General features: G+C 42.4%; 1 protein-coding gene across 2 annotated transcripts in view; it reads left to right on the top strand.

Moving 5' to 3' along the window:
- Nucleotides 1-19777, top strand: part of TRMT6 (tRNA methyltransferase 6) — an 81118-nt gene that overhangs the window by 40555 nt on the left and 20786 nt on the right. For both annotated transcript variants that reach the window (XM_029593495.1, XM_029593496.1), the window contains 5 exons: nt 3504-3613; nt 7467-7558; nt 7649-7732; nt 9578-9702; nt 10825-11174. In XM_029593495.1, coding sequence (XP_029449355.1) covers nt 3504-3613; nt 7467-7558; nt 7649-7732; nt 9578-9702; nt 10825-11174 — 761 coding nt within the window. The remainder of the gene's footprint in view (nt 1-3503; nt 3614-7466; nt 7559-7648; nt 7733-9577; nt 9703-10824; nt 11175-19777) is intronic.

Here is a 19777-nt window from a genome sequence, read left to right as displayed (position 1 = left end):
TATTTCAGCAAGACGACGATCCAAAACACAGATCCAAAATCAACACTGAAGTACTTGCTAGGGATGTGCATTCATGGTTTTTTTTGTTTTGTCTTGATTAGTGTACACAAAAAAGAAACAAAATGAAACTATCTTTTTGGCTGCACATCCCTAGTATTTGTAGAAAATAAACTGAAGGTTTTAGAATGGCCTTCATAGTCCACAGAGTTGAATATTGAAAATCTATGGGGAGATCTGAAACATGCAGTACGTGCAAGGAGATCAAATAATATTTCTGATTTAGAAGAGTTCTGCAAGGAAGATTGGGGCAGGGGGGAATATTAAAATCAAGAACACTGAGAACCTGCTATTCAAATCGGCACTTAGCCAGCAAAGTTGCGCCGCTGAATATCCGACTGCAGTCTGCACCTGCCACTTCAAGTCTGGGGTGAGGAATGGGCGGATCGGGAAGGAGTCGAGTTGGCTGGGTAAATTAGCTGTCTAACTCAATATTCAGAGTTTGCTGGCTGATTTGTCAGGCCAAAGGGCTGTCCTAAAGTTAGCCAGTTTATACATAAGTTGCTAACCAGCAGAGCTGCGTGGTGGCTGAATATGGACCTCAAAGATTCATAGCCGGCTACGAGAAACATTTGGAAGCTGTTAATTCTATCAAAGGAGGTGTCCAGACTTTTGCACATGCCAAAATCACCTTTTTTTTACTGTTTTCAATCCGTTAAAATTAGCAAATAATAATTTTGCATGAAACATTGCAGAAAGACGGGTTTAACTTTTCTACCATCTGGAGGTTGTGTCAGCGTCTGATCACTTAGCGATTCATTGAATTTGACCAGGGGTGCCTAAACCTTTGCATACAAATGTACTTTTGCTGTTTCTATGATCTCTTTGGGTACTCTGAACTCTCTCTCCATCTATAGGTGTGTTTTTTATCTGATCTTCCCAAGGTATATTTCTTTGACATTTAGCTTTCAAATCTTTGCTTCTGTCTGTTTCAAAAACCCCTAGGCTTGGATCTCCTTTGCCTTTTTTTCCAAATTCATCCCGATGCGCGCTCCAATCATTTGTGACTCTTTCTTTCTAAAATTTTCATTTTGTTAAAGAAGCAGACAGTCTGCTCTCCTGTATTAATTTCTCTCTGACTGACACAATATTTAATTGCTTTAATATCCCCACGGATGTCTGCCACTGCTTTAGAGATGTTGGCTTTCTCTCATTCATAAGAGAGATAATATCTGCTCTTGTAAGTGCAGCGTCTGTCAGTCGGGTACTGTTGCTGTTATAAGTCTATTGTCGATGCTGATCCCTGAGAATTTATCCTGATACCAGCAGAGTGCTCACTGGGAACATGTCCCAGTACCAGCACGGGTCTACTGGACAGTAACCCAATAAGAGCAATAACAAGTGTGTGTATCAATTGAAATATAAGCACTAGAACCAAAAAAGCTTTCAGAACCCAGAACGGAAAGGCTATCCTTTCCTTAACAAGTCTGTTAACTAGTACAGGAGCAGAAGCAACATAGGTGGCCAGGCTTGACCCCTCAAATGTTGGCAGAGTTGTTAATAGTTACATAGTTAAATGGCAGTGGATAAAGACCAGAAAGGCCCATCTAGCCTGCCCAGCAGTGATATCCTCTTCCTGCTCTCTCTCCTTAGGAACTGTGTTTTTATGCCATTTTGATGCATTATTCACTAGCTTCTATGATTTGGTTTTATTCTGTTTTTTTCATTACAACTGCACCCTTCTGATAGGAATTCCTAATTGTTGGGGCCCATTGGCTACCAGGTTTTTTTTAAATCTATTTTTTTGTGTTCAAAAATAGAGGCCTTTCAATACTGCCTTTGAGATTTTTTTATTTTAATCGTAAATCTCAAGATTTCTTTTTTTGCAGCAGCAGTTAAATAATCAGATTTGCTCTTGCTTTCTGCAGGGGATTCTGGGAATGAACGGACTATGGTACTCACCATGACCCGGGTGTCCATCAGTTTCTCTCCCATGGTCTTGAGCGTGTTTGGTATTAGATCCTGGGAAGTGTCTACGTGCCTTGGATATTTAGCTTTAAGTGGATAATGTTAAACCCTCTAGATTAAGAAATTTGTTTTGTTGTTGTTTGTAATTGTGGGGCTAGAAAAGTCCTCTTCCTTAAAACCATTCTTATTCAGGTAGTTAAGACAATATATTTGAAGGCTTAAGGTGCCATGGGGTCAATTACCTGGTTTGGTTAAAAATGTTTCACAAGAGTCATGGTAAGTCCTGGGCAGAGAAATCATTTGCCTCTGCTTTGGAACTTTTCAAAGCAACCACTGGACTGCCTAAGCCTCCTTGTTCAAGGCCTTATCAGTTGCATAAGCATCCCCCCATGTGTCTTGACAAGGAGGGTTCTATCAGCAGTTATTAAACTAGCAGCAGATATTTTCCCTCCTGGTAAGGCTTCAGGGTACTACCGTGGCAAGTCCATTGGTCCAGGCCATTGAAGGTGGAATGTTTGACAAATTGGGTTTCTCAAAGTTCTACCATAATAGCTCTGATTTACATGCATTTTTATTTTTCATGTCTAAATCTAGGAGAAGTATGCCTACCTTATGTTAAAATATTCTGGTTTGATAACTCTTGCTTTGCTTATGTAGATAAAGTTATTAACCAAGAAAGCTGAAGTATATTTTATAGCCAGAAAGCTCTTATAACTGAGGCTCAAGAGCAAGATGCAGCTATCTATCATGTAATGAGCCCTTTTGTCTAAATTATGGTCTGGGTTTTGACTGTCTCTGTCTGCTGTAAAGAAGGACATTAAACCATAGTCTGGACTATTATGGTGGAACACCAAGAAACTCAACCAGTAGGTAAAGAAATTGTCCTTTTTCAGTTATATCGCCCCTTTTCCTCCTCCTCCTCCTCCTCTTGGATATATATATTTTAAGTCCTTAAGGCACATCTCATAGGGCAGACTATCTACCATTTTAATAGACCCCTTGCCACTTTGTTGTTCTGGAGATAATGCCTCCAGAATCGGACACAATACTCCAGATGATGTCTCGCCAGTGAATTGTACGGTGTTATTGCCTTTTTTTTCCTGCAGCTTATATCACACCTTATGCACCCTGTCCTTTGCCTCTCTTTACCCTCAGTGACAAACCTAGAGTTTGCCAGATATGATCACTTCCAAATCCCACTCCTTTTGGTAGGGCTAAATATCTCTCATGTCTGCCCTTTAATTTCTCACAGTTAATTGTTAGTTTTCAGTAAGTGTCATAAAAGTTAATTGCCTTTACCCCTGAGTAAATCGGTACTTTGGCATCAGCAGAATTGTGCTTCATTTTCAATCCATAGAAAAATACAGGGCGATAAAGACAAATACAAATGTATTGTCACAGTGGACGATACTTTGATTACGGTTGTGTGATTTTTTTTTTTTTTTTTTTCATTTGCCCAGGTGAATGGTTTGGGTTTTTTTGGGGGTTTTGTTTTTTTTTAGATCCAGTAAGTTTTATATATCTGTCTCTTTCTCTAGAAACTAAAGAAGCAGGTGCTGATAATCGTTACATAGTTGATGATGGAAAGTCTCAGAAGCTGACGCGAGATGATATAGAAGCTTTGAAAGAGAAGGGCATTAAAGGCCAGGTAAAATTTAATAAAAGTTTTGATGATATCCTGTGCTACTGTATGGCTAGGGTTTATCTTTCTGCTATGAAGCAGATAGTAGAAGCAATGTAATAATATTTGGTCAGTGTAAGTGTGTAAATATGTCTTTATATTATAGTTGCTTACGCTTACTGTATTAAATTGAATATGTCTAACACATTATAGCTTGATCCTTTCAGGCTAATTTTAATGTGCGCCCATACCCGGGCGTATCAGCGTACAAGTGGAGATACGCTGGAATTTTTAATCTTGCTTGCTTATGATTTAAAATACTGAGTATAAGTATGCTCCTAATTTTAAGAGATTATTCAAGCAAAACTACTTCGTGTATCTTCCATAGGACTTTGCTGGCTTTAACCTCTGTATGTAAGTGGATTGTAAAACATGCTTGTATGAGGGACGTTCCTAATTTCTCCAATGAGTCCACCGGTTTGCCCGGTCAATCTCGAGGTCATCCAGATCTTTCTGGTTCTTCATCCTGCACCCCCCACTCCCCGGTTGATCTGGACACCTCACCCTGTCGTGTAAGCCTAAAAAATGCGAGATCTGCAGACTTACTACTCATCAGGAGCAACAGTAAAGCTGCATGACTAACCAACTGCTGCACGCTGTGGCCTCTGGTTTTAAAATACAGAATAATGCATGTCAGTTGGCCATGCCCCATCCCAACTCTGACCCATTTCCGTACCTTTAATTTGTGTACGCGTATATACATACATAACTTCCAGCTTTTAAAATACGCGCTGCTTGCATGCAGCCCACATACTTGCGTATGTCCAAGCTTTTTAACTTGAGCAACAATTTTAAAATGCGATCCTGTGTGTTTTCTGGAGTATTTTGGTAGTGCCCAGAACCAATAGTAGTAATAATCCCATATCAGTTAGCAGTTTTGACCATAAGTAATTAATCTTGGACTTCATTAGCAGCTGTACTATATTTCTGTGGGCAACCATTTAGTAAGAATACTTCATACTCTATGGATCTCATTGTCCATATTGGCTATGATGTCACAAAGAACAATAAATCATGCACTGCCTGAACCAGTCCAATCCTTTTCCATGTGACATAACTTGTCATATTCTTCCATGCACGACTGCTCCCAATGGTTCAGGGGAATTGCACTGGTACAGTTTTAAGAATTAAAAAAACGAATGGCTTTAACGGTGGAGTATTTCTACTTGCTTTTGAAATGTGGCACGGTACTTTGACAGGTACAGATTTGTTTTACATTAATATATTTCTTGCTTAAGGGCAAACAATTTAAGCAAGTTATAATAAAATTAAAAAACATAATGAAATACATATCAATTTAACACATACCCCCTCCATCCCACTTCTAACAAAACCAACCACTCATAAACATAACGACAGTTCACCAACAGAACAAACATCTAGCCATCCACACACATACCCAACATGTGTTAAGCGCCACGCCATTCTTTATGACGCTTATGGCCAGGGAGACAAGAACACTTTATAGAAAACATTTTTTATTATTCAGTATAAGTATTCTTGGGAGATGCTGATGCCATGCCTCTGACAAACTGTCCACCAGCATTTCATCGTATATAGAAAGTGATCCTTCTTTTATAGATAACATACAATATTGCAGAAGATTCTAGTGTGCGTGACTACCCAAAGAATAATTTACAAAGGTTGTCATGTCAACTGCATGATAAAATCATCCCTAGCTACCCCTGATGACTTTTTTCTAGGTGTGGCCCATTTACCATCACTCTCGAGATAGTCCTTTGTTCTGTTAAAATCTTACTGGTCATGGCAATTAACACCTCTGTGGCTGTGTTTATAGAAACTCCTGAGAATTAGTGCCTGAAGCTCCCACCGTTGGTTTCTTCTTTGTATGACCTTATGAATAAGCATCAACTTGGAGCCAGTCTGTCCAGATGTCCTGAAAAACCTGCAAGTCATTCTCAATAAGTCACTTAGAGTCCATTCATCCCAGGCAGGCTAAGAAAACAGAGGACTCTGGGACATATTTTCTTTTCTCAGTGTTAGTTTTCTGTTCAGGCACACATCACATGCCATATCACCAGACCAAACACACCTGTACACATGGTCATAAAACTTTGCCTTTCCAAACATGTTAAAGATCCTACAAATCATCATCCCTTCTAGCAACAGCAAACCATATTCCAAAAAAAGATACATAACAGTCCTTAATAATCAATTCAATTCTCTTATGAGCTATTAATCAGGACAGCCATTTTATAACTTATTAAATACTTCCGTAAAGAAGATGGTCTTAACTGTCTTTCAGAAATGTATGCAATCTAAGATAATCCTAGCTTCTAATGACAAGTGGATCCTTAGGCATGGAGCCACATATTTAAAGGGATGTTGCCTAGTGTATGACAAAAATACTTTGATACTGATTCAATCAGGAAAGCTTTTGTGATGACTGTAAAGTAAGAAAAAGTCCATGCCATTCTAATTTCTCTATTGGGTAAGGTGCCTCAGTTCCATTTACAGCCTTAAATGTTAAGCAAAGACTCTTAAACTGCACCAGAAATCTAACTGGCAACCAATGCAAAGGCTCCAGGATCTGAGAGATCCTCTCCAGAATATTACAATTAACAATTATTCTGGCTGCATTCCGCATCAACTGCAAGCTGTTTAAATGCTTTTATGGGGGGAGACCAATAAGGAGAGTATTACAATAATCAAAATCCACTCTGGACATTAGAGCATGGGCTATTAGTTAATTCCACATATTATTCTGCCTGTCATGGATTCTGTGTGTTAAATCTTTCTTACTTACCTGTATGAACTAGACATTCTTCTGGATAGACATCAGCAAGACATTTAATTGAGAAGTAGGATTAAACCAAGTAATTCTGATATCACTCTATAACCAAAGAATGAATAAGTGGTAACATTTCTCCCCCAAGTTCAGCTCTCCAAGGACTCCTAACCTATTTGAAATCTGGGGCGCGTAGTATGGAATGATGCTTTGTCCAGACTTCAACTTTCACTTCCTTTTTCTTTGGCTGTTTCATTGCTCTGCATCATTGATATACCAGGATCTGAGATAGACCTCTGGTCTGAACTCAAGCCCGTCCTACATTGCTGACCTGCTTTTGGATGTCTACTTCTTTTTTTTTTTTTTTTTTTTTGTTTCCTAGAAAATTTCCACCAGCACGTTCTTTCTACCTATCCAAGGCATACAACCATTTAAAAAAAACAAAAATATAACTATTGGTGAAAATCTAGTTTTAAATAAATCTATTTTTGAACCAACAGTAGTATCTATTTAATGATTTTCTATTATAAAGTGGTAATAGATGGCCCTGGAGTGAACACAAGGCCCCCTTCACCCATCATAAGCTGTGAGAGGAAAGTTAGAAGGATACTTGTAACTAGCAGCAGATCCCGGAGAGTGTATTTTAGTTGTTTGTTATCATTAGTGAAATTTTAATAGGTTGTGCTTCTTTTGTTGGGAGGGATTAAAGTCTCTTATGGAAAATTTTTTTCATAAAAAAAAAAAAATACCAATAATGTGGAATTTACCATTGGAATCTTGACTTCAGCCATACCCTTGTTTCATAGTGAGCACCACTGATCATCCCTGTACCTTCCAGCCCTCTTAGAAATCATTTAAACCATTGACAGACTTTAAAAAAAAAAAAAAAAAAAAAGGCATTGTAGTTCCTTTATGGAGAAATACACTGCTATAAGGCAGGTCTCGCTTATGACACATGCCATTGAAGCCATCACAAGAGAGTGCAATTATAAATGTGTTCCTTATTTATAATGACTACTGCGTGGCAGATTTTACAGGAAGAAATCCTCTGACTTTTTTGTTTTTCTGCAGGAAATAGTTCAGCAGCTAGTAGAGAACAGTACAACATTCCGAGACAAGACAGAATTTGCTCAGGAGAAATACATAAAGAAGAAAAAGAAAAAGTAAGCTTATCGGGCAAAGAAAAAAAACAAGTTGTTATGGTTCTTTCCTGCAAAGACTTCCGCTGTTAAATGCTGCATTTAACTTCCCAGGTATGAGGCAGTCGTCACGGTCTTAAAGCCTTGCGCTCGCACTCTTGCTATGATGTACCACGGAAGAGAACCTGGTAAAATCTGGTAAGCAATGCTTTATTTTGGGTTATAATGTGCTTTGGCAGACGGTATCATGTGATTGGTTGGGGATGCTGGAGCTGGGCTGAAAAGTCATGAGTCACAAAGTGTTTTGTAGAGTTGAAAAGTGATATCCGCACCGGGGATTGGCGGATGGGGAACACTGTGACCAGCCCAACTAAAAACACTATCAGGCTGATTACAGTATAGTGCGCTCCAACGGAGTGCACTGTTAACCCGCCATTGGACACGCGTTTTCCCTTACCCCTTATTCAGTAAGGGGCGGAAAACGCGCGTCCAACCCGCCGAACCTAATAGCGCTCTCAACATGCAAATGCATGTTGATGGCCCTATTAGGTATTCGTGCGCAATTCAGAAAGTAAAATGTGCAGCCAAGCTGCACATTTTACTTTCAGAAATTGGCGCTAATTTCTTCCGGCACCGGGAAAGTGCACAGAAAAGCAGTTAAAACTGCTTTTCTGTGCACCCTCCGACTTAATATCATGGCGATATTAAGTCGTAGGTCCCGAAGAGTAAAAAAAAAAAGTTAAAAAGAAAAAAAAAATTTGCAGTCAGAGTGAAAGGAGAAGTGGACTTTCTCTTTAACTGATTTATATTCCACTTCTCAGGCACTTCAGGTATTGTGGGTATTTCCCTATCCCCAGAGGGCTTTCAATCTAAATTTGTACCTGAGGCAATAGAGGGTAAAGTGACTTGCCCAAGGTCACAAGGAGCAGCAATGAGATTTGAACCCTGGTCTCTTGGTTCATAGCCTTCTGCTCTAACCTCTAGGCTACTCCTCTGCTCCACAATTAGAATGGACACTTGGAATTTGTCCCAATGCAGACAAGTGGAAAATTGCCACCTTTAATGTAAACAGTTGCTGGGGCAGAGACTGTGGAGTTGGCAATATGGACTAGATTTAAAAATGTGTTTTGGTACTTAGGCTCTGTTTAGTATGTTAAGTACATTTTTATTCAAGAAATTACAGTTCTGTACAGAATTTTAATCCTCAATCTGATTGGTTTGCATGGCAGAAAAGGGATCAAGTGCAAGGATACTACAGAATGTTGCGGTATTGTATTTGGTGGAAAGTTTTTTAAATATAAACTAAAAAATGTATGATTTTATGTCTACTTTCTAAAATCAATTAATTTTCACTTTTTTGTGTGTGTCTGGGTAATCCCGCCCCCTTTTCCCCATCCACTTTATTAAATGCTTCCTATCAGATTTCGAGCAAGGAAAATTCAACAATTGCCAGGTCTCGGCCTTGGCTGTTGAGGCTCCCCCAACTCCATGGTGGTCAAAGAGAAGAAGTGTGAAACTGAGATCAACCTTAAGGATGAAGGGAGGAGTGGTGGCCTAGCCTGCTGCAGCAGAGATCATGCTGCTGAGTGCTTGAGGGAGAGGAGAGGCAGCCAGCTTCGGTGCACTTCTGTCTGGAGGCAGCTGAGCTGGTGCAAAAATGGAAGGTGGAGGGATGCTTCAGAGATGAGCTAAGAGGGAAGAGAAGCTTGAGGAAAAGCAGGATTTTGGGGAAGGTAGGAGGAGAGAGGAGCTAGTGTAACATGTCTGCTAATACAAGAAATCTGTTCTTCGGTCTGACATGACAGTGTGTGAGCTCTGCTCTCTTTAGTGTTGTAACATAATGCTTGCTTAGTGTAAGTGCACCAAAATAAATGCAACTGAAAGCGCATTTTAAAATAGACCTGTCATTTTTTTTTTTTTCTGAACCCAGGCTAGCCAGTTCTGCATTAAGATTACTGTACTTTGTGTGGTAGTCTTTCAGAGCTTCTTTCTATTGGCTTAGTAACTAACACACCCAGCTTTTTTTCTTTAATATCTTCCCAGCCAGTTACGTTATGACACTCTCGCTCAGATGCTGACTTTGGGGAACATCCATGCGGGCAGTAAAGTGATTGTAATGGAAACGTGTGCCGGCTTGGTTCTGGGCGCTGTGATGGAACGTATGGGCGGTAAGGAATCTTTATAAAGTAGTGATGCCTGGGATTAAGCATGCCTTTTTATGGAAAGTTGCGTTTAGTGCATTCTGCCAAGGAGGCTGATATTGAAAGCTTATATAACGCTACTTAGCCTTATAAATATAGCTTATCCTGCTAATTGGCAGCTGCTGAATACCCAGCTATCCTCGGCAGACGCTACTTAGCCAGATAAGCTATACTTATCCAGCTAAATAGAGGGCAAGTGGGCACATCGGAGCGGCGCAACCTATCCAGTTAACTCAATAAGTAGCAATATGTGCCCTGAACATGTTAAGTAAATCGGATAAGTTAGACCTGCCATAGAGTAGGTCTGACTTAAGCCGGACATAAGATAAGTTATAGTCGGCTAAGTTACATACCCTGATATCTTTTAATATGGGGTCCAGGGTTGTCAGCCTCTGCTCATATATCCAGTATAAAGTTAGAATGAATAGATTTGAATTTTGTGCCAAGTTACAAATACTGTGATGAAATTAAAAAAAAATACATGGTTTATAAGTAAAGACTGCCAATACTCCTAATAGTAACTTGGATGGAGATAATATATTTATTAATCCACTTTCATTCACTGAGTTCTTTTACTGTTCAGACTTATACATATAGCCACCTCTGGAGTGGATCCCCTAGTAGCATATTTCTGCTGCTCGGATTGCATGAAAGTTTCCAAAGTGTAAGAGAGCATGAAGGATGCAATTACCCAATTATGACTGGGGAAACTCATTTGTCAAAAGTCAGATGCTGTCCTTGACAAGAGTTTTTAACATCTGTCCCAAGACTTCTCTGGAGTCCTGATTTAGTGCTCTAGCAAATAGAGCATACATCCTCCTACTTCTCACATTCAGAGCATTGCTTAATGTAGGTAATGAATGAGCGCCAAATCAGGATTGCAAGAAAAAAAATACTCTAAATGGATTCATAATGTAAGTACAGCTGCAATGCAAGAAGCCAGTACAGAAAAAAAAATGCACTAATATGAGCGATTAATGTGTTATCTCAAAAAATATTCATAGAATTCTGGCCAAAGCCAGAGTTGCTATCTTTGTTAAATATAAAAAGTTTGCTTCTCTTTTTTTTTTTTTTTTTGTTAACATTAAGGATATGGCGCTGTCATTCAGATGTACCCAGGAGGAGGGCCTGTCAGAGCAGCAACAGATTGCTTTGGGTTTCCAGAGTCCTTTTCTGACACTCTTCACGAGTTCCCTCTCTGCAAGGTCGAAAGTCTCCTGTCCGGACGTTTTTCTTCTGCAGTTCCTTCTCAAGAGCCCAAGGTGGAGGAGACCAGCAACAGAGGAGACCAGCAACAGACTGCTGAAAAGGAATTCAGTTCTGAAACTGTTCCAGACAGCAACAAGCCTGAGGCTCAGGAAGCAATGGAACTGTCAATGGGAAAGCTGGAAAATAAGGCAAATAATGACCAAAGAGATGCAAAAGAGAAAAAAGACAATGTAAGAAGTATTTTCAGGGCTTACTCTATGAAGGAAAAGCTAACATTTTTTTGTTTCCTAACATCTGCAGACTTGAAACTTAGTAGAAAGCTGTTTTAGTGTGGATCTTGGGTCAGACATGAAGCACCAGGGTAAACATTCACACAGAGTGGTGTTTGTGGATGCTGAGCAGCAGTGCCAGTAGGTTTGCTTGTTATAAGATTGTTACTGCCCACAGTGCTCGTAAACAAAATCTGTGCACAGCGAAGGTAATACCAGCAGAAACGCCTGGTAACATAAATTAAGGGAAGCTAGGAAAGTAATCAGGAATTCAAATAGAAGAAAAAATAGCAAATACAATAAATCAGGGGGACAAGACTATTTTTTAGATATGTTACTGATAGAAGGAAGTGCAAAGGTGGCATTATGAGACTCTAAAGTGAAGGGGAGAAGGGAAGCAGAGACTGATGAGGAAAATAGCAGAATTGTTTAAATATTTCTCCTGGGGCATGCAGGATTGCAATCCTCACACATGGGTGATGTAATCTGATGGAACCTGGCATGGAAAAGTTATGTCAAAGTTTCTAGAACTTTGAACCTCTTTGAGCATGCACAGTTATTCATTATACTCCATATCCATGAGGGGTTCCCTCAGTCTCTTCTGCGGAGCCTGTAGTCTCGCAGAAAAGTTTCTCTCTCGCTCTCTCTCTCGCTCTCTTCTCCTGGAATTTTATCAGCTGTTTTTGGCTGATTTTTTTCGGTATCATCATTGTAGGGTCTCCCCAGTTCTCCCTTCTAGTCTCTTAGGCTTTTTGGCATATACGGTTAAGTTTTCTTTCGTAATCGATCTTCCGGGGCGACAGTGCGCTCAGTGCCCTCAGGTCATCAACAGCCATCAATTTTGACATAGTATCCCTTTTCTTCCACAGTGACATGTCATTGACAAGGTTCAAGCGATGCCTTCGCTTGAGGAGGACTATGTATATCATGGACCCCGATGATAGATGTATCCTCTGCCTGGGGGCATTGCATGACGTTCAGGGTTGCAGCAATTGCACACAGATGACCCCAAAAGGACGTGGAGCCCAGTTGGAGAAGACGGACAAACTCTTTGGGCACCAGAAGACCAATGCATCGACATCAGAGGGCCGTCAGCTTCGTTGACGGCGTTCAAGGACGCTGGAGATGGACTATCGCCCAGCTCCCCCCCCCCAAGCCAAAGACAGGTTCATCATCTTTAGCCATCACCAGGGAAGGACCAATCAGAGCATTGAGGGAAATTAAAGAAGCATTGGCATCAGTCCCTGTCAATGTATGGGGATGCACCAGCCTTGGCTGTGTTGACCCCGTAATGAGGAGTACCAATCTTCCAAGGTTCCCAGGTGTTCGTCTCAGCCTCCACTGGTCCCGATACTGGCCAGCAGTCCTTCTCTCTGATTCCAGGATGGACTGGGATCGAGATCCTCTTTGGAACAGTGATCTTTGAGGAAGAACTGTAGAAGCAAGTCCATCTAGTCATGGAGAAGGTGCTGCAGGACCTTGACACCAGAGCTGGCACAGTCTCTCCTCGAGCCACTGCTCGATTCCCTGCTCGCACTTATCAATCCCCGGGATGGCATCATTGCCCATAGGGGCATCGAGACCACCACCAACCGGTCTAGTGGTCGTCTCTGATTCCTCAGAGGAAGAAGCTCACCCAGTGACAGGGACAGCCTTGAGGTCAAGTTCCCTCCAGCCAGCCACGTCAGTTGCTATACAGTTCGCCAAAGACCAAGCACCTCAGGATCCATCTGTAGATGACAGTGGGGTGACTCCTATAACCCTTTGGGGAGTCTCTTCAAATGGTTCGAACACAGACGCATCCAATGGTCTTCCCTCTGACCCATCTTCTCCTGATGCCAGAAGGAATTCTCATCCAGAAAGCCTCTCCTTCGCAGGTTTCGTAAGGTTGATTTCAGAAATCATCCCATTTCAGTTACAGATGAAAGAGGATACCCGGCACAAGATGCTGGATATTCTCCAGTACATAGAGCTTCCTAAGGAGATCGTGGTAGTCGGCCCGCATATCGGCCTATCAGCTTTTTGCAGGCCAACATATGCAGAACATCCTGAAACATGTGCAGTAGGTGGCCAAGCAGCTGCCTCAGCAGCAGCAAAACACCCTCCAGTCACTGTTGCATAAGGGTCTGGAGTGCAGAAAACACAGGGTCCATTCAACCTATGATGATTTTGAGGCGGCATCGAGAGTGTCTGCTGCAGACATTGGCACAAATCTGTTTGTGGCCTCTCGGAATAGAAAGGTTCCTCAGTTCTGTTCCATGTACAGCAGGGGTGGGCAGTTCCGATCCTCGAGGGCCACAAACCAGTCTGGTTTTCAGGATATCCCTAATGAATATGCATGAGAGAGGTTTGCATGCACTCTGCCTCAGTTGTATGCAAATCTATGTCATGCATATTTATTAGGATATCCTAAAACCTCGACAGGTTTGTGGCCCTCGAGGACTGGAATTGCCCACCCCTGATGTACAGGATGCATGGTAATCTAGCCTCAGATGCCTTTGCCCTGCACTGGAGACAGGGCCTCCTGCATGCATATCCTTGAGTTCCACTGGTAGCAAAGACTGAAGCTCAAGGAGGATAGAGGGACTATGATACTTGTAGCCCTTTGTTAGGCGAGGCAGATTTGGTTTCCACTCCTTCAGGAGATATCCATCTGGAAACCAGTCAGACTGGGGACTTCTCTATATAACATCACCCAGGATTGTGGCAGGTTGCAATATCCCTCCCTGACCTATGTGATGAGCAAACTAATGGAATCACTGCTAAAACAGGGGCTAGTGCAGTTTTTGGAATCCACTGGATTGCAAGATCTGAAGCAGCATGATTATATAAGAGGTAAATCTTGTCAGACGAATCTGATCAGTTTTTTGATTGGGTGACCAGGGAGTTAAATCAAGGGAGAGGGCTAGACATAGTGTACTTGGATTTCAGTAAAGCCTTTGACATGGTTCCACATAGAAGATTTATAAATAAATTGAGCGCCCTTGGTATGGTGCCTAGAGTGATTGAGTGGGTTAGAAACTGGCTGAGTGGGAGGCAACAAAGGGTAAGTGGGGTGCCTCAGGGATTGGTCATTGGATTAGTTCTTTTCAGCATTGTCTTTTTGCTGATGATACCAAACTAACAGGAATGTGTGAAAAACATGGAGGGATCTAGTGAAGCTTAAGAAATGGTCTAAGGTCTGGCAACTAAGATTTAATGCTAAAAAGTGCAGAGTAATCCCTGTATCCGGGATGCGTGACGTCCTCACAGGGGGATGCCCCTGAGGTTCACGCCAAAGAAGAAATAAGAAGCAAGGCCACGCGGCGCATGTACGCCCTATGGCAGCCGAACAACATGGCAGGATGCAGCGCCCAAGCTGGACCGGGGATGCCAGAGAGGACGGCAGGCAAACGCCGCGGCAGCCAGTCGTCCATCAACCGCGGGAGGAGTCGCCAAAGAGGTAAGGAGGGCGGAGTGGAGACATCGGGCAGCGACAGTCGTAACACCCATATCCCGGGTGATGGACCCTTCGATCCAGGGCAGGCTGCGGTTCTTTGTGAACCAGAGGCCCAGTGTGCAACCTCGGACCAGTGGGTTCTGTCCATTATCCATCAAGGGTACCAATTGAATGTATTGGGTGTCCTGTCAAATTGGGTGTCCTGTCAGATTGCTCTCCATGCCCATATTGGGGGCCGGTAGCGCATCAGGAGGTACTTCTAACTGAGCTCTCCTCCATCTTAATGACCAGAGAGGTCGAGCCTGTTCCACCAGGGCAAAGAAAGCAGAGATTTTACTTCAGGTACTTCTAATACCAAAGAGAACAGGAGGACTCTGACCCATCCTAGACCTAAGGACCTTGAACAAGTTTCCAAAAAAAGAAATATTTAAGAAGGTTGATCCCCCTTTTGCAAAAATGGGACTGGCTATGCTTCCTTGACCCATATCGAGTTCTTCCCCAGTCACAGGAAGTATCTCCGATTCGTGGTGGGAAATCAGCACGTCCAGTACCGGGTGTTTCTGTTGGGGCTCACATCCGCCCCATGGGTCTTCACAAAATGTCTGGCCATGGTGGCAGCTCACCTCCACAGACTGGGCATGCATGTCTTTCTGTATCTGGATGATTGGCTGGTCAAGAGTATGTCTCAGGCAGAAGCTTAACCATTCGAGTGTTGGAGTCACTAGGGTTCGTTCTCAACTTCCTGAAGTCCCATCTCAGCCCGTCACTTCAATTGGCCTTCATAGGAGCCCTGGTAGACATGGCTCAGTCCAGGGCATTTCTGCCTCGCCAGAGAGCTGTCACCTTGGCAACCATTGCAGCAGAGGTTCAACAGAGCTAGCAGGTATCAGTCTGTCACATGTTGAGGTTGTTGGGCCATATGGCCGCAACCATCCATGTCATTCCCTTGGCACATTTACACATGAGCAGAGCCCAGTGGCCCCTGATGTCACATTGGTGCTAGGCCACTCAGAGCTTCTAGGATTGCATCCAAGTCACCCCATCTCGGACTCTTTGTCCTGGTGATGGGTACTTTCCAATCTGGACCAGGGGATTTCCTTTTGTTCTAAGCACGGATGCATCTACCCTGGGATGGGAAGCTCATGTAGATGGGCTCAACACCCAGGGCCTGTGGTTCACTCAAGATCTTTCTTGTCAAGTCAACTTCCTGGAGCTTCGAATGATCAGGTATGCACTGTGGGCTCTCTGAGATTGGCTGTCCAACAGAGGAGTTCTGATCCAGACTGACAACCAGGTTGCTATGTGGTATGTCAACAATCAGGGAGGCACGGGATTGTACCTCCTGTGTCAGGAAGCCACCCAGTTCTGGTCCTGGGCCCTGTCCCACGGGATGATGCTCAAGGTCATGAACCTGGTCAGGACAGAGAATGTGGTAGCGGACAGGCCAAGTCGAGCCTTCAGACCCCACAAGTGGTTCCTGGACCAGGGGGTAGCAAATCGGATATTCCACCTCTTGCGGAGCCCGGATGTAGATCTGTTCACATCTCCCTGCAACAGGAAGGTGCCTCAGTTCTGCTCCCAGCACAGGACTGACAGCAAACCAGCCTCTGACACACTCGCCTGTCATTGGGGCAAGGGTCTTCTGTATGCGTATCCTCCGATTCCACTGGGCAACAATGAAAGTGTTACTGACCTAAAAAGGTCCTACTCTGTAGTATCTTGATGTGCTGAACACAAATATGACCATGAAAAGTTTTTATTGGCTCTCGTTTTGAAGATATTTAATATAGTTCACTTTCTATGTTTAGTCATGTAAATTTATCCAGTAGGACTGTAAATAAGCCTAGAATGATGTAATATTGCATAATACCATCATGCACATATCATCCAGAGTTATTACATCATTTTCTGATGCAATGCAGTTCTACTGCCATGCTGCTGCTGAATAAGCTGACGTCAGCAGTGTATTATATGAAGCCCAGTCAGAAAGGGTGAGCATTTGAAATATTCATGTTGGCTGACTACTGCTGGACACTCCACAGAGATGCTCCCGAACAGGTGAACAAGAGACAAGCAAAGAAATCTAAGACGTAGTCTATGACTTCATTTTTCAAACGGTATTAACCGTAGGTCTCCTAGTATTGGCATACAGTTCAAGATGTAATTATATTATTGTATATTACAAAAAAACTAGAGGCAATTTTGCATTTTCACAATCACATTCGTGTTTAGCACATGGAAATTTATAAGAATTGACTGATTTCATTTCAGTAACATGACTTTTGTGAAAATTTGTTGCCCAGTGTTCCCTTAGTGGCGAAGACTCTCTTGAAGCTTCATAAGGACAAAGGGACTATGATTCTCGTAGCCCCTCATTGGCCGAGATGGGTCTGGTTTCCACTCCTCCTTCGGGAGTTGTCCATCCAGAGACCTTTCAGTTTGGGGACTTCCCCAGATCTCATCATGCAAGACCAAGGCAGGTTGTGACATTCCAACCTGCAGGCCCTGTCACTTACAGCCTGGATGTTGAGAGGTTAATCCTGCAGCTACTTGATCTTTCAGAGGATGTGTCTCGGATCCTGGTGGCTTCTAGAAAGCCTTCCACTTGAAAGTCCTATGGACTGAAGAGGAGGTTTTCTGTGTGGTGTGAACAGAAGGCCCTTGATCCGTTCTCCTGCCCCACACAAAAACTGCTTGATTACCTTCTTCACCTATTGGAGGCTGGATTGAAAACCAACTCTGTTAGAGTTAATCTTAGTGCAATTGGCATATACCACTACAGTATAGATGGTATGCCCATCTCTGTACAACCTATAGTTGTATGTTTCATGCGGGGCCTGCTTCAATCGAAGCCTCCCATAAGGCCTCCAGCTATGTTTTGGGATCTCAGTGAGGTGTTAACTCAGCTGATGAAAGCTTTTTGAGCTGCTGCACACCTGTGACCTGAAGTACCTGACTTGGAAGGTCATATTTTTGGTGACAGTCATTTCAGTGTGCAGGGTCAGCAAGCTCCAGGCCTTAGTAACTTATCCACCTTACACTAAGTTATATCATGACAAGGTGGTCTTGCATACGCACCCTAATTTCCTGCCTAAGTTGATGGATTTCCATTTTTTTTTTTTTTTTTTTTTATATTTTTTCAAATTATAACATTTACAATAAATGAAATAATCAAGTATTACATATTTCTTATATCTCAATTTAAACAAGAAAAAACAAATCTTTTCTAGCCCACATTATTGGAGGAGAAGAGAGTCATTAGCACTGCAACTTTGACAGTTTTCTTATACAATCATATATTCCCTTACCCTTTCATACAGCTTGGGTTTTATCCAAGATAAAGCGTTGCAGGTGGGCTGGATCGACAAAAATAAACTTATTATTTTGAAACAATATCTGGCATTTACACGGAAATTTTAGGAAAAAACTAGCCCCAATATTTAACACAGATTGTTTCATTGATAGGAAAAGTTTCCTCCGTGCCTGCGTTGCACGGGAGACATCCGGGAAGACCTGTATTTTCTGTCCACAAAAGGTGCGGTCTTTATTTAGAAAATATTTTTGAAAAAACAGGTCTTTATCCCGTCTTAAGGAAAAAGTAATGAGCAAAGTTGCTCTAGAATTTATCAAGTCCAGGGAATCTTCCAAAAAAGTGGAAATCCCTGGGCTTTCTAAATTATCTACTCCACCCTCCTGATTCTGCTCTATCTTTCTAATGGGCAGATAGTATAGTCTAGAGAATAAAGGTATTTTCTCTACCTCAAGCTGCAATATTTCTATTGCATATTTTTTATATAACTCCTCTGCTGACATCAGTCTAGAAATAGGAAAATTTAGCAACCTTAAGTTGCCAGATCTCAATTCGTTCTCTAGACTCTCTACTCTACTATGTAATATGATATTATCTTTAATAGATGCAACATTTACAGCCTGCAACTTATTCAACAACGGGTTCAATTTTGCAACTTCCTGTTCTAGTCTCTCTGATCTTTTATCCAGTTCTACAAATTTTTCCCTCGCTTCTACTGAGAAGGTCTCATACCCCCATGGCCTTACAATCTTCTCTAACCTTTGTACCAGAAACAACAAATGCAGCCAATGAAGTTATGGCCCAAACGGGAGGAGTGATACAAACCTTAAATGGTAGTGAATCACCACCGGAACGGACCATACACACAAATGTAAATCTGGGTGGCGAGGCAACTGATGTTTTTGTCAAGGTTAAATGCCCTTCTGTTATACCAGTATTAAGAAATGAAGGTGAAGATAGTAATGTGGAACCAGATAAGGTAACACTGTTAGATGTGTGGAAATTATCCGCTAAGATAGATAAGAAAATGTCAGGATTTATGACAAATGTACAAATGGATTTCCATCTTAATCAATCATCCTGCCAATATTCTTTCCCAGGCTCCATTCTCATCAAGGCGAACAAGCACTGCAGTTTGGACTGCAAACGAGCTTTATCCTTCTATCTGGAGCGGACAGAAGCCCATAGACAATCCGTCCAACTTTGTTTCTTGTGATAAGAATAGGTTCGGTGTTGCCGTTGCCAAACAATCAATATTCAATTGGCTAGCAGATTGCATCTCCTTCTATTATGCCCAGGCGGGACTGCATCTTGAAGGTCATGTCAAGGCTCATTCTTTGAGAGCCATGGCAGCGTCTGTGGCCCACTTGCGAGCAGTTCCCATAGAGGAGATCTGCAAGGCTGCAATGTGGAGTTCTCTCCACACGTTCACATCACATTTCTGTCTGGTTAGGGATGGGCGATGCAACAGTAGATTCGGCCACTCTGACATTCAGAACCTGTTTGAGGTGTAGCTCCCAACTCTCCCAACCTAGGCCCGTTGTTTGTTTGGGTTCAGGCTGTCTCCTCCTCTGTTACCTAACAGCACTAGTGGTGTTGTGCCAGTTGGCATCTGGTTAGGTGTCTGTTGGTCCCCTTTTGTGTTGGGGAGCAGCCTGTAGCTAGGTATTCACCCATGTGTGAGGACTACCATCTTGCTTGTCCTCAGAGAATACCTGCTGCAAAATTGCTTACCTGTAGCAGGTATTCTGAGGACAGCAGGATATTAGTCCTCACAAAACCCACCCACCACCCCGTAGAGTTGGGTTTCTCCTA

Source organism: Rhinatrema bivittatum, chromosome 3 (assembly GCF_901001135.1).
Source record: "Rhinatrema bivittatum chromosome 3, aRhiBiv1.1, whole genome shotgun sequence".
Classification (NCBI taxonomy): Eukaryota; Metazoa; Chordata; class Amphibia; order Gymnophiona; family Rhinatrematidae; genus Rhinatrema; species Rhinatrema bivittatum.
Note: the sequence above shows the minus strand (reverse complement) of the source record. Positions and strands in the feature narration are given on the sequence as shown.